Source organism: Pelobates fuscus, chromosome 11 (genome assembly GCF_036172605.1).
Source record: "Pelobates fuscus isolate aPelFus1 chromosome 11, aPelFus1.pri, whole genome shotgun sequence".
Lineage (NCBI taxonomy): Eukaryota > Metazoa > Chordata > Amphibia > Anura > Pelobatidae > Pelobates > Pelobates fuscus.
Genome location: NC_086327.1, coordinates 74,823,274 through 74,837,972, shown reverse-complemented (window position 1 = coordinate 74,837,972; position 14,699 = coordinate 74,823,274). Strand labels below are relative to the sequence as shown.

The 14,699-nt window shown below is 43.9% G+C and overlaps 1 protein-coding gene across 1 annotated transcript in view; it reads right to left on the bottom strand.

Moving 5' to 3' along the window:
* LOC134576890 (vomeronasal type-2 receptor 26-like) overlaps positions 1-14,463 on the bottom strand; it is a 36,069-nt gene extending 21,606 nt beyond the window's left edge. The window contains exons 1-3 of the mRNA XM_063435569.1: positions 14,446-14,463; positions 12,859-13,080; positions 2,634-2,757 (exon numbers count right to left, since the gene is read on the bottom strand). Of these exons, the coding sequence (XP_063291639.1) occupies positions 2,634-2,757; positions 12,859-13,080; positions 14,446-14,463 (364 nt within the window). The remainder of the gene's footprint in view (positions 1-2,633; positions 2,758-12,858; positions 13,081-14,445) is intronic.
* Between the last annotated feature and the right edge of the window lie 236 nt (positions 14,464-14,699).

The following is a 14,699-nucleotide window of genomic DNA, read 5'->3' as shown; positions in this document are numbered from 1 at the left end:
CATTGTCTAGCACTATATTTAACTCTGTAACTTTCCAAGACACCATGAAACCTGTACATGGGGGGTACTGTTTTACTCGGAAGACTTCGCTGAACACAAATATTAGTGTTTCAAAACAGTAAAATATATTACAACGACGATATCGTCAGTGACAGTGACATTTTTTGCATTTTTCACACACAAATGGCACTTACACTGACGATATAATTGTTGTGATACGTTTTACTGTTTTGAAACACTAATATTTGTGTTCAGCGAAGTCTCCTGAGTATAACAGTACCCCTCATGTACAGGTTTTATGGTGTTTTCAAAAGTTACAGAGTCAAATATAAGGTTTGCGTTTCAGTTTTTTCACATTAAAATTCGCCAGGTTGCCTTTGAGACCGTATGGTAGCCCAGGAATGAAAATTATCCCCATGATGGCATACCATTTGCAATAGTAGACAACCCAGGGTATTGCAAATAGGGTATGTTCAGTTTTTTTAGTAGCCACTTAGTCACAAACACTGGCCAAAATTTGCGTTCAAATTAGTTTTTTGCATTTTCAAATATTAACACTAACTTTGGCCAGTGTTTGTGACCAAGTGGCTACTAAAAAAGACTGGACATACTCAATTTGCAATACCTTAGGTTGTCTACTTTTGCAAATGGTATGCCATCATGGGGGTAATTCTTATTTCTGGGCTACCATATGGTCTCAAAGGCAACGTAACCAATCTGGCGAATTTCAATGTAAAAAAACTGAAATATGTAACACGCTATATTTGACCCTGTAACTTCCCAAAACACCATAAAACCTGTACATAGGGGGTACTGTTTTACACGCGAGACATCGCTGAATACAAATATGTGTATTGTATTGCAGTAAAAGCAAACAGTATTATGACATTCACAGTTAGAATGTCACGTAGAACTAAAAAAATTTAAAAAATTCTTATTTTCTCCCATTTTTTAAATATTTTTTTCATATTAAATTATGTTCCATACCTAAATATTTGATGTTAAACGAAAGCCCCGTTTCCCCTGAATAAAATGATATATAATAATGGGGGGTGCATTTAATATGAAAGAGGTGAATTATGGTTGGACAGACATATAGCGCAAATGCCAGGTTTTGTTTACGTTTTTTTGGATCACAACTTGTACATTTGGCTGCGGTCTTAAGGGGTTAAGTTGTGTTCACTCCATCTTGGTCAGTCAGGTGCTGTTCATTTTTGTCTATGGAGGCCAAAATGTTGGGCATTTTTAAGCCATCACTATTAAATATGGCGAACCCACTTGAAACATTTGTTGTGTAAAGCTATTTCAACTGCATTTAATAAACCTGATTTTCAAGTGGGGTAGAATATTTTCTGATTACAACTGTGTATATGCATGTATATATGTATATTGCACTCTTGGTGATCTGTAGTAATGCCCGGTGCTGATCCGGAAAAAAGTATAGAAAAAAACAGAAAAAACGCAATAAAGGTTCATTGTCCTAATAAAAGCTCTCAGTGAGAGCTAAAACATTGACTTTTTTATTGGATAATGTAAAATAAAAGTCTAATTTTCTAAGCCCCATGAGTGCGTTTTTTTCTGTTTTATTGTTGTATATGTTACATATATATAAGAAACAAAGAGGGCTCCACTCACCTGAACATGCATATATTATAGGGTGCTGCTGGGGCCAAAATATACAAAATACAGAATCCAGCGCACTCGCTTATTAACTAAACAGTGATTTCAAATCTTAGAGATTGTAATAGTTTTATTTAAAAACACCTCACCTAGGCAAAAAATGATGGGGGTTTAGTTACATTATATGATCATACATTGCATAAGCCTGCCAACTATGTCAAAGTACCCCATATTCGGCAGGTCCTATCCTACTAGCAGCCTAATGCTTGCTCTTATGAGATTAATCCACTTACTTGGGAAATACATCCTTCCTGGGACTCTCTGCAAGTCAAGGTTTATTTTATATATTTGGGAGTCCCAGGCCAACTCCTTAGTTTTGCACCCCTCCCTGTTACAGGTGCCTCCTTCCAGGACCCTATTTAGCCTTGACTTGCAGAGAGTCCCAGTAAGGAAGTATTTCCCAAGTAAGTGGATTAATCTCATAAGAGCAAGCATTAGGCTGCTATTAGGATAGGACCTGCCGAATATGGGGTACTTTGACGTAGTTGGCAGGCTTATGCAATGTATAATCATACAATGTAACTAAACCCCCATCATTTTTTGCCTAGGTGAGGTGTTTTTAAATAAAACTATTACAATCTCTAAGATTTGAAATCACTCTTTAGTTAATAAGCGAGTGCGCTGGATTCTGTATTTTTTGTATATATATATATATATATATATATATATATATATATATTCAACCCTGGGTTTTCGAAAAAAAATTGCTTTATTATCAAAAGAACTCAAGGTGAACATTTCAGTTCTCTTACAGAACTTTCATCAGGACAAGCTGTGTGACCTTATAAAAGTTCTGTACGATAATTGAAACGTTGACCTGGATTTCTTTTGATATAATAAAGTAAGAAATATTTTGAAAACCCAGAGAGCTGGTATCTGGAATCTTAATGTATACAAGTGTTGTTGAGTACTGGGTAAAATAAAGTTTAAACCTTATTCTTAGTTAAACTTACCAGTACTATTAGCTACCTCTCCTTCTGAACAGGCAATGCAATCATAACAGCATCTGGGCTCTAATCTCCTTTGCGCTTTCCTATATCCAGGAGGACAACTTTCACTGCACACAGAATGGGGAGTCTAATGAGGAATCACATTTCAATTAAATTAAATAATAATCATTGATTCATATTTTAAATAGAAATAAAATAAATAAGTACATTGCAAACAATATTTCACATTTATACAAAGTGAGTTTATAATGCATTCTTTATTTATATGATAATATATATATATATATATATATATATATATATATATATATATATACATATATATACATACACTGAACAAAATTATAAAAGGAACACTTTTGTTTTTGCCCCCATTTTTCATGAGCTGAACTCAAAGATCTAAGACTTTTTCTATGTACACAAAAGGCCTATTTCTCTCAAATATTCACAAATCTGTCTAAATCTGTGTTCTCCTTTGCCGAGATAATCCATCCACCTCACCGGTGTGGCATATTAAGATACCCATTAGACAGCATGTTTATTGCAAAGGTGTGCCTTAGGCTGGCCACAAAAAAAGGGCACTCTAAAATGTGCAGTTTTGCTGTACTGGGGAGATCGTGGGAAAGGGGGGGGGGAGGGGTTGTTGATCAGGTTGTTGATTGGAGCCTGTGGAATGTTGATTTACTCCTCTTCAATGGCTGTGCAAAGTTGCTGCATATATTGGCATGACCTGTAACATGCTGTCGTATACGCCGATCCAGAGCATCCCAAACATGCTCAATGGCTGACATGTCCGGTGAGTATGCTGGCCATGCAAAAACTGGGATGTTTTCAGCTTCCAGGAATTGTGTACAGATCCTTGCAACATGGGGCCATGCATTATCATGCTGCAACATGAGGTGATGGTCGTGGATGAATGGCACAACAGTGGGCCTCAAGATCTCATCACGGTATCTCTGTGCATTCAAAATGGCATCAATAAAGTGCACCTGTATTCGTTGTCCATAACATACGCCTGCCCATACCATAACCCCACTGCCATCATCGTCCACTCGATTCACAACGTTGACATCAGCAAACCGCTCACCCACACAACGCCATACACGCTTTCTGCCATCTTGTCATGGATCGCGGTACAGAGACCGGGATTCCTGAGTGCCTCATGATGATGAAGGAAGTCTCAGCATAGAAATAGACTATCAGGACCTGGTGCAGGGTAACCAGCATTTGTGCGGCCACATACCAGGGCCCTGATGCAGCTTCAGTGGATCCAAGACCTAGGAGCTTGATGATATGCAGACCTCCCAGGAACTGGATAGGTAGGCTCTGCAGCAGATATGTATCCAGTACTGAAACAAGGCAAGTCTCGGACAGGCACCTAACAAGAAAACAAGACAAGACTAGAAGAACCCAGAACCAGCAGGACAGAGAGCAGAACCCAGAACATGTACACAAGACATGAGGGAAACATGAACAGGGCAGGACAGGACTGTACATGAACTGGGAATACAAGACAAAATAAAACAAGACCAGAGACACAAGGCAAAACAAGAGGAGACACAACTAAGTACTATATATGTAAAACATTGGAGATTTAGAAAAGAAAGGGGCAGAGGACTTGGAACAACTGCCTGCAGGAACCAACTGAAACAAAAGGATTAATGGAAAAGGAAAGGGTGTGGCAATATAAAACAAACATATAAAGGAATCCAGGAGACTGGGAATTCCAGGAACGGAATAAAGGAATGAACCCAGAAAACCCAGCATAAAGAAAACCAGACACAGAATAGAAAAGCAGAAAACCAATAAAAACTAAACAAGAATTGTAAAACGAGTACTGTATACCAGAAGCCAAGGCCAGACATCTCTGCAGAACAGAACAGGATGTGACACATCTCTCTTTTACAGTGATTCATCCGTGAAGAGAACACCTCTCCAAAGTACCAGACGCAATCGAATGTGAGCATTTGCCCACTCAAGTTGGTTATGACAACGAACTGCAGTCAGACCTAAGGCACCCCTGTTCAATAAAAATGCTGTCTAATCAGCATCTTCATATGCCACACCTGTGAGGTGGATGGATTATCTCGGCAAAGGAGAAGTGCTCACTAACACAGATTTAGACAGATGTGTAAACACTATTTTAGAGAAACAGGCCTTTTGTGTACATTAAAAAAAGTCTTAGATCTTTGAGTTCAGCTCATGAAAAATGGGGGCAAAAACAAAAGTGTTGCGTTTATAATTTTGTTCACTGTATATAGACCCATTTGAATTTATTACTATTCTAGTGTTTCAGAAGTAAAATTAGAACCTGACACACTCTTTCTTATACTTTTATGTCACATTGGAGTACACCAAAGATGCTCTGCGATCAGGCCAAACTCTAAGATTTGGAATATAGATGATTTGGTAGGTTTTTCAAAATGATGCCATGATTTTGATGGCAATTAGAACTGCTTAAGTTGATGAAAATTAAATAATTAGCAGAAAACATGGGAGTATATTACAAGGAATGATATTCATGTTACGGTTGCCTCCAGGCTGGCTGGAAGTTGGACCGTAGAAAGGACCATCAGCGCTCACCAAAGGACCATCAGCACCGTAGACACCATAACTACTGTGTAGCCCCCATAATTACTGCAGAACCCACGAACCACCGCTGCTGGGCTGGTATCTCGCCGTCTGCTCTGCACCCTGGACCTATGACCAGGCTCCAGTAGGTGAACCTCTTCCTTCTGTAGAGCGAAGCAGGATCAGGAACAAGAGCTCTTACAAGAGCTCAGTAGCTAAGGGAGTATGAAGAGCATAGCAATCCCTGTAGTGATTATAGCTGCCCCCTACAAACATGAGTCAAGGCTGCAAGTTAGAGGGACAAGTCATTCTGTTTATTGGCACCAAAAGAAACTTCTTTTATGCAGGTTTCCCTTAGATAGGACTATGCACAGGGCGTTACAAAACAACCAATCACACACGTACATTACAGAAAACACTCCCAGCAATTACACACAAAATCCTCCCCTCTGCCTGTGATATAATTATGTTACACAATTGGTTAACATAATTATCACAAGCAGGAAAAATACAGTTTTTACACATACACTGTAACTTTAAAACGATACATCCATAAAAATTACGTATTATGAATCAGCACACTTTAAACATAAACGCTTTCAAAAATCAGCCAAATCCATCCAGTAGATCAAAAGTTAGATGGAAGTCCTTTATGACCAACCACAAGCACATTTTCCTGCCCAAAACAGTTTCATAGATTTGGGCTGTGCGGTCGGTCAATTTCCTGTAGAAAAATGGCTAAGTCCCCTTCGAATGCACGAACGGGTCCGTTCGTGCAAATAGCACCGTTCAACGGGGGTTTTGAATAGTCGAACGTACTTCGACTTTAACTGAAGCGTTGAAGTGAAGGCGACGGTAAGGGTCAGCGGTGTTCATGTATTTGCGTAGACGATTTTAGTTCCATAGAATCTTTAGCATACACCGCTGACCGCGTTCGACTAAATTAAAATGGCCGCCGCCACGTGTTCCTTTGTCGAATGGCGGCCACTTTGACGACTTCGACAACTTCAGCACTTCGACTGTATCCGAAGTGCCATATAAAAAGTACCCATCCTTCCCCACAGGATTTAAAGGGCCAGAATGAGTGACATACACTCTGGTATGGCCGAATACTGGTTTTAAAGGGCCCAATCTCCCAGGGCCATAGTCATGCGGGAAGAGGCTGGCAAATAGGCTTCTCCACAATCCAAGGAATCAGGGCAATTTCTCATTTAAAGGGCCAGTTACAAATAGCAGTTTGTAACAATTCATATGAGACTGAAGATGGTTGTAAACACTGTAAACAACAACAAATGTAAGTAGCAAACTCAAAAATGGTCAAACTGTTATGAAACATATAAACTGATCAGTCACAACTAGTGATGTCCCGAACGGTTCACTGGCGAATAGTTCCTGGCGAACATAGCTTGTTCGCGTTCGCCACGGATGGCGAACATATGCGATGTGCGGTCCGCCCCCTATTCGTCATCATTGAGTAAACTTTGACCCTGTACCTCACAGTCAGCAGACACATTCCAGCCAATCAGCAGCAGACCCTCCCTCCCAGACCCTCCCACCTCCTGGACAGCATCCATTTTAGATTCATTCTGAAGCTGCATTCTTAGTGAGAGGAGGGACAGTGTGCTGCTGCTGATTTTATAGGGAAATTGATAGCTAGGCTAGTGTATTCAGTGTCCACTACAGTCCTTAAGGACTCATCTGATCTCTGCTGTAAGGACAGCACCACAAAAAGCAATTTTAGGGCTAGAACATCAGTCTGCTTTTTTTCCCCTGTGTAATCTAATTGCAGTTGCCTGCCTGCGTGTGTGTCAGGCTCACAGCGTATACTGTGCCCACTTGCCCAGTGCCACCACTCATATCTGGTGTCACAATAGCTTGCATTTAAAAAAAAAAAAAAAAACTTTTTTGACTGTAATATAATAGCAGTCAGTTTCCTTCACACGTGTGCGTTTCAGGGCCTGCCAGGGCACAGTGTCACACCAGTGCAACTCATATCTGGTGTAACAGTAGTGAACATTTAAAAAAAAAAAAAAAAAATAGAAATTTGACTAAAATAATAGCAGTCAGTTTCCTTCACGCGTGTGCGTTTCAGGGCCTGCCAGGGCACAGTGTCACACCAGTGCAACTCATATCTGGTGTAACAGTAGTGTACATTAAAAAAAAATGGAAATTTGACTGTGAAATAATAGCAGTCAGTTTCCTTCACACGTGTGCGTTTCAGGGCCTGCCAGGGCACAGTGTCACACCAGTGCAACTCATATCTGGTGTAACAGTAGTGGACATTTAAAAAAAAAAAAAAACTAGAAATTTGACTGTGAAATAATAGCAGTCAGTTTCCTTCATATGTGTGCGTTTCAGGGCCTGCCAGGGCACAGTGTCACACCAGTGCAACTCATATCTGGTGTAACAGTAGTGTACATTTAAAAAAAAAAATAAAAACCTAGAAATTTGACTGTGAAATAATAGCAGTCAGTTTCCTCCACGCGTGTTTGTTTCAGGGCCTGCCAGGGCACAGTGTCACACCAGTGCAACTCATATCTGGTGTAACAATAGTGCACATTAAAAAAAAAATGGAAATTTGACTGTGAAATAATAGCAGTCAGTTTCCTTCACACGTGTGCGCTTCAGGGCCTGCCAGGGCACAGTGTCACACCAGTGCAACTCATATCTGGTGTAACAGTAGTGCACATTAAAAAAAAAATGGAAATTTGACTGTGAATTAATAGCAGTCAGTTTCCTTCACACGTGTGCGTTTCAGGCCTTCCAGGGCACAGTGTCACACCAGTGCAACTCATATCTGGTGTAACAGTAGTGTACATTTAAAAAATAAATAAAAAAATTGACTGTAATAGATTGAATAGCAGTTAGTTGTCTGCAAGCGTGTGTGTCAGGCCTACAGCGTCTACTCTGCCAACTTCTGCCAGTGCACAGTGACACTCATATCTGTTGTCACAGTAGCTTGCACGCATAGTACCACTAATCGAAAAAAAATGACAGGCAGAGGCAGGCCACGCCGCAGGGGCCGTCGTGGTCGTGATGCTGTGATTCCCTTTGGCCCTAGAATAATGCCCAGTGTTCAGAGGCCACGTACCCTGAACTCGAAAAGTTCTGAGGACATAGTTGACTGGCTAACACGGGACACCCAATCTTCTACAGCTTCCGCTCGGAACCTTGATGCACCATCTTCCTCCAGCTTAGCTTCGGGCACCTCTCAAGTTACCACTCGCCCGCCTGCCGCCACCACCAACACTAGCACCACAGCCGCTTCACTTGATATGTCAGAGGAGCTATTTACACATCAGTTGGTAGAAATGAGTGATGCGCAAGCATTATTGCCAGAGGATGTAGATAACAGGGATATGTCTCAGTCAGGCAGCATTACACACATGGACATACGGTGTGATGATGATGATGTTGTACCCGCTGTTGCTTCCTTTGCTGAGTTGTCACATACAAGTGAAGCGGTTGATGATGACGATGCGTCCGTGGATGTCACCTGGGTGCCCGCTAAAAGAGAAGAAGAACAGGGGGAAAGTTCAGATGGGGAGACAGAGAGGAGGAGGAGATGAGTTGGAAGCAGGGGGAGGTCGTCGCAAGGAGCTAGTTGCACAGTCAGACAGCATTCATCGGCACCGGTCAGCCAGACAGCACGCCAATCAACGCATGCTGTTGCCACCACCAGAACAGTGGCGGATCCAGAGCCTGATCTCGGGAGGGGCACTTGTATATTATGTAAATAAATAATTCAGACACAATAACCACTACAGCTCAGTGTAGTGGTTATGGTGTCAATAGTGCCGGGACCCTCTCCCAGAGTAAGTAGTCAAACCATTTAAGAACAGTTTGACAACTTGAGGTCTGCTGGGAAATGGGGCTGTAGTAGGGTATAGGAGCAGTGGTGTGTGTGTGAGTGGTGCAATGTGTAAGGGGTGAAGTGTGTGTGTGTGTGTGAGGGGGACAGTGTGTGAGCAGTGTGTGTGTGTGAAGGTTGTAGTGTGTGAGTGAGGGCGGCAGTGTATGTCAGGGATGCAGTGTATGTGTGGGACAGCATGTGTGTGTAACAGTTGCAGTGTGTGTGTGTGTGAGTATTGCAGTGTGGGCGGCAGTGTATGGGGGCAGTGTGTGTGTGTGTATGGGGATAGTCTATGTGTGTATTGTGTGTGTGTATGGAGGAGCAGTATGTGTGTATGGGTCAGTGGGTGTGTATGGGGAGCAGTATGTGTGTATGGGGGCAGTGTGTGTATGGGAGCAGTATGGGGGGCAGTGTGTGTGTATGGGGGGCAGTGTGTGTGTATGGGGGGCAGTGTGTGTTTATGCGGGTAGTATGGGGGGCAGTGTGTGTGTATGGGGGCAGTGTGTGTGTATGGGGCAGTATGTGTATGGGGGGCTGTGTGTGTGTATGGGGGCAGTATGGGGGGCAGTGTGTGTGTACGGGGGGCAGTGTGTGTGTATGAGAGGCAGTGTGTGTGTATGGGGGCAGTGTGTGTGTGCATGGGGCAGTATGGGGGGCAGTATGTGTATGGGGGACTGTGTGTGTGTATGGGGGCAGTATGGGGGCAGTGTGTGTGTATGGTTGCAGTATGGGGGCAGTGTGTGTGTGTGTGTGTATGGGGGCAGTGTGTGTGTATGGGGGCAGTATGGGGGGCAATGTGTGTGTATGGGGGCAGTGTGTGTGTAGGGGGGCAGGCTGTGTGTGTGTATGGGGCAGTGTGTGTGTATGGGGGCAGTATGGGGGGCAGTGTGTGTGTATGGGGCAGTGTGTGTGTATGGGGGCAGTATGTGGGCAGTATGTGTATGGGGGGCTGTGTGTGTGTATGGGGGCAGTATGGGGGGCAGTGTGTGTGTATGGGGGGTCAATAGTATGGCAGTATGGTGTCAATAGTGCCGGGACCCTCTCCCAGAGTAAGTAGTCAAACCATTTAAGAACAGTTTGACAACTTGAGGTCTGCTGGGAAATGGGGCTGTAGTAGGGTATAGGAGCAGTGGTGTGTGTGTGAGTGGTGCAATGTGTAAGGGGTGAAGTGTGTGTGTGTGTGTGTGTGTGTGTGAGGGGGACAGTGTGTGAGCAGTGTGTGTGTGTGAAGGTTGTAGTGTGTGAGTGAGGGCGGCAGTGTATGTCAGGGATGCAGTGTATGTGTGGGACAGCATGTGTGTGTAACAGTTGCAGTGTGTGTGTGTGTGAGTATTGCAGTGTGGGCAATGTGTGTGTATGGGGCGGCAGTGTATGGGGGCAGTGTGTGTGTGTGTATGGGGATAGTCTATGTGTGTATTGTGTGTGTGTATGGAGGAGCAGTATGTGTGTATGGGTCAGTGGGTGTGTATGGGGAGCAGTATGTGTGTATGGGGGCAGTGTGTGTATGGGGGCAGTATGGGGGGCAGTGTGTGTGTATGGGGGCAGTGTGTGTGTATGGGGGGCAGTGTGTGTTTATGCGGGTAGTATGGGGGGCAGTGTGTGTGTAGGGGGGCAGTGTGTGTGTATTGGGGGCAGTGTGTGTGTATGGGGGCAGTGTGTGTGTATGGGGCAGTATGTGTATGGGGGGCTGTGTGTGTGTATGGGGGCAGTATGGGGGGCAGTGTGTGTGTACGGAGGGCAGTGTGTGTGTATGAGGGGCAGTGTGTGTGTATGGGGGCAGTGTGTGTGTGCATGGGGCAGTATGGGGGGCAGTATGTGTATGGGGGACTGTGTGTGTGTATGGGGGCAGTATGGGGGCAGTGTGTGTGTATGGTTGCAGTATGGGGGCAGTGTGTGTGTGTGTGTATGGGGGCAGTGTGTGTGTATGGGGGCAGTATGGGGGGCAATGTGTGTGTATGGGGGCAGTGTGTGTGTAGGGGGGCAGTGTGTGTGTGGGGGGGCTGCGTGTGTGTATGGGGCAGTGTGTGTGTATGGGGGCAGTATGGGGGGCAGTGTGTGTGTATGGGGCAGTGTGTGTGTATGGGGGCAGTATGTGGGCAGTATGTGTATGGGGGGCTGTGTGTGTGTATGGGGGCAGTATGGGGGGCAGTGTGTGTGTATGGGGGGCAGTGTGTGTGTATGGGGGGGCAGTGTATGTGTGTAGAGTGTGTGTGATAAGGGTAGTTTTTTTTAATTTTAATACATTTATTTATTTTTTATTTAATTAAAATAAATATTGATGTCCCCCCTCCCTTCTTACCTTTACTGGGAGGAGGGGGGACATTTCTTGATCCCTGGTGGTCCCAGTGGGATTCCCTGGTGGTCCCGGTGGGATTCCCTGGTGGTCCCAGTGGGGATTAATTGGTGGCTCCAGTGTGGAGTGAACTCTAACCCGCGCTCCAGGGCTAGAGTTCACTCTAGCGAGATTTGGAGTCTTGCCATGGTTACCGCGGCAACGCTCCAAGTTCGCGAGATGAAGACATGGAGGAGCTGCAGGCAGAGCTCCCGGGTCCTCTCTCACTCCCTCTCCCTTCCTGCCGGCTGTCAGCATAGTGCCTGCGGACCGGGGAGGGAGATCTCTGATCTCCCCTCCGGTCCACAGGCACATTGCAGGGCTAGCACATTAAAGGGACACTATAGTCCCCAGAACCACTGCAGCTTAATGTAGTGGTTCTGGTGTCTATAGCCTGTCCCTGCAGGCCTTTCATTGTAAACACAGCGGCACTGCAGCACTGTGTTAGTTAACATGGCAGATCATATGGGTGGGGCATTGTGATGTCACATGGGGGGGCGGCAAACTTTACTTTTGCCTAGGGCGGCAAAAATCCTTGCACCGGCCCTGCAGACACTGAATCCCTGTGGGCGGACTCGGGGGGGGGGGGACTCGGGTGCAGGCACTGGGGGGCCCCAAAATTTCTGATGGCAGCCCTGCCTACCACAACTGAAGGTTATCCTGTATCAGATGAAAGACTCTTTGTACAGGAAAATATACGTAATGTACCTATTCCACGATACCTCCCATGGCTGGCCCTGGTAATCGTCCTGCATCACTATGCCTCCAGAGGTGGCATCTTAGAAAGGGGGTACTGTCATGTTCCCACTTACCTGTAACTTCCTCGCCATGTCTCGTATCGTGGCAGACATGGTCTCCCTTCCGTGCACACCGGAGACCCCAGTGTGCTCAGCCGTAGGGAAAGGAGACCAATGTCCTTCAATGTAAAGCTTACAGAACAATAATGTTTCACATTGCAGACTTCAAAATACATTGGATGAAGTGATCTGGGTGCGTCTAGTTTACCTCTAATGCCATATGAGTTTTTTTTTTAAATTAATTTTAGATGATACTATAGTGTTGTCATTGTCCTTGTTTTGTTATTTTCATGTTTGACAAAAGATCAACATTCTTTGTTATTACCAGATTAATATAAAACTAGGATTTAACACTGACAAAGATGCAAGTCAGTTTTTCTAAATAATTTTTGCCAAACATTTGCAGTTTAGTTTTCAGATAACTATAGTTCATTGCTTAGTGTGCATAAGCCCAATGTCATGTTAGTAAATTAAATACACACTGTTTACCTAGACTGGAGAAGATGTTCATAAGCACTGTATTTTTACAGAGTATTATTCAGTTAAGGTCGCTTAATTTAATTATTAATGAATTGATTTGCTTTAATCAATATACAATTTTGATTTTGATTTTATTTTTATTGCTATATATTAACAATATTTTATACAAATTGAAATAATAAAAATAGAAGTCACCTTTTTAAACATGTGGTTCCACTGTATGAGATTTTCATTAATTGTCAATTGCTGTCCAGCTGGTGCAGAATATTTAAAACTGCCAACTTGATTAAGTAGTATTGATTGATTTGGAGCAATAACACAGTTTTCAATGTCATACTGTCCTGCTGGTTCTCCATTTTCAAAATGTAAATTATCATTGGATATGTCCAAATTAACATTCTTCATGAAATGCTTTAACTGGTAAAATGCAAAGAATAGAGCAAATAACTGAATTAGATGGATTGACTCAATAGATACTAAATTCTTTAAAAATCAAACCTTATTAGTTTTTCCAATGTTTAAAGGATTAGTAAATGCAATCTCACAATTATGAGTATAATTGCTAGAATCCCTTCTGTTTCAATCCAGAAAGGAATTCACTATATTGAAATACATATAAACTTTGAGTGCAGTGTACTTAAATTGCATGGATATAGAGCATGCAGCCCAAAACAAAAAACAATTGGACAGGTCCATAGGACTGCGCTACAGTACTGCTCAGAAGTAAGCACATTATAAATTATGGTATAGTTTTTTTTATATTGTAATCTCCTTCTCACTAAGCCTGTCATACTTGGGTTTTTGTACTATGTACTTTTAATAGAGTCTACCAATATTTTGGATGTTTTGATAGTTGTTGATTTATTTTTTTTTAACCTGCCTTGTGCCCTCCAAGGTTTTCTTTTTGTCCTACAAGCTATTTTGCCCAATAGCAGTACTGAGTCGAGATGTGTGCATAGTAAGCTCTATATTTTTGTTTTATTTTAGGATTTCCTTTATTTCTCAAAAATGAATATATTGCAGTCAGTTTTAAAACGTTACACTATTGGATACTTGGGAGGGAATTTAGATCCTCATAATGGCATTAGGTTTCCCCCGCCGCCGGCTGCGCATGTGCAATAGGTCTCCCTGCCGGATGACGTCGGCGGGGAGGAGCGTGGGCGGACCCTGAACCAGCGCCGAGGGACATCGGCGCTGGATGCAGGTAAGTAACTGAAGGGGTTTTAACCCCTTCAGCAACCTGGGATGGGGGGGGAGGGGGGGGGAGGGAGAGGGGACCTGCAGTGCCAGGAAAATGGATTGTTTTCCTGGCACTGGAGAGTCCCTTTAACTAAAACCACCCTCCAAATGGAGAAACTTGCTCAGTGAACTCACCAGTCAGCTGCGCACAGCGGGGATACCATGCCAGCTGGGGTAACCCACGCATCTTACTAGTCACCCACCAGGGGAACACACAAACTCTCCTCAGGAACCGATGCTCCCGCACTCCTAAAAAAACTGGGCCTACTGAACAAGCCCAATCAGAGCACCGCCCATGCCTGGAACCTGGCAACCGCAAAAACATTCATACCAAGAACGCAGAGAACAGACACGTAGGCCACCTGACAGGTAGGGGGAAGAAGTCTCCTAACCCTGCTACTCAAAGGCGATACACAATGCTCATGCTTTATAATGCATGCCTTCCTTTTCCCTCACACACATAGTTGTTACCGCTGCACAAGTTATGAAACTAGTTTAATACCTCCTATAAGAGCCTGCTAGAGAGGGCGCTGCACACAATACCGCGTTCACAGAACACATATTGCGGCCCAAGACGGAATTCACCCCCCGGACAGCCCTTAGGTTAGGGCCACCACCCCTCACGAGTAGTCTCCACTGATCCCAAGACCACTACACCTCTACCGAGAAGAAGAGCAGACCTACTCACACGACTCACCGACTGGCAACACAACTCCTACCAAACCCCCACTGATCCAAGTAAGGTACTAGAACCATAAATAGTCTGCTGACCAGGGGCGGACTGACAGGTCGGGCAG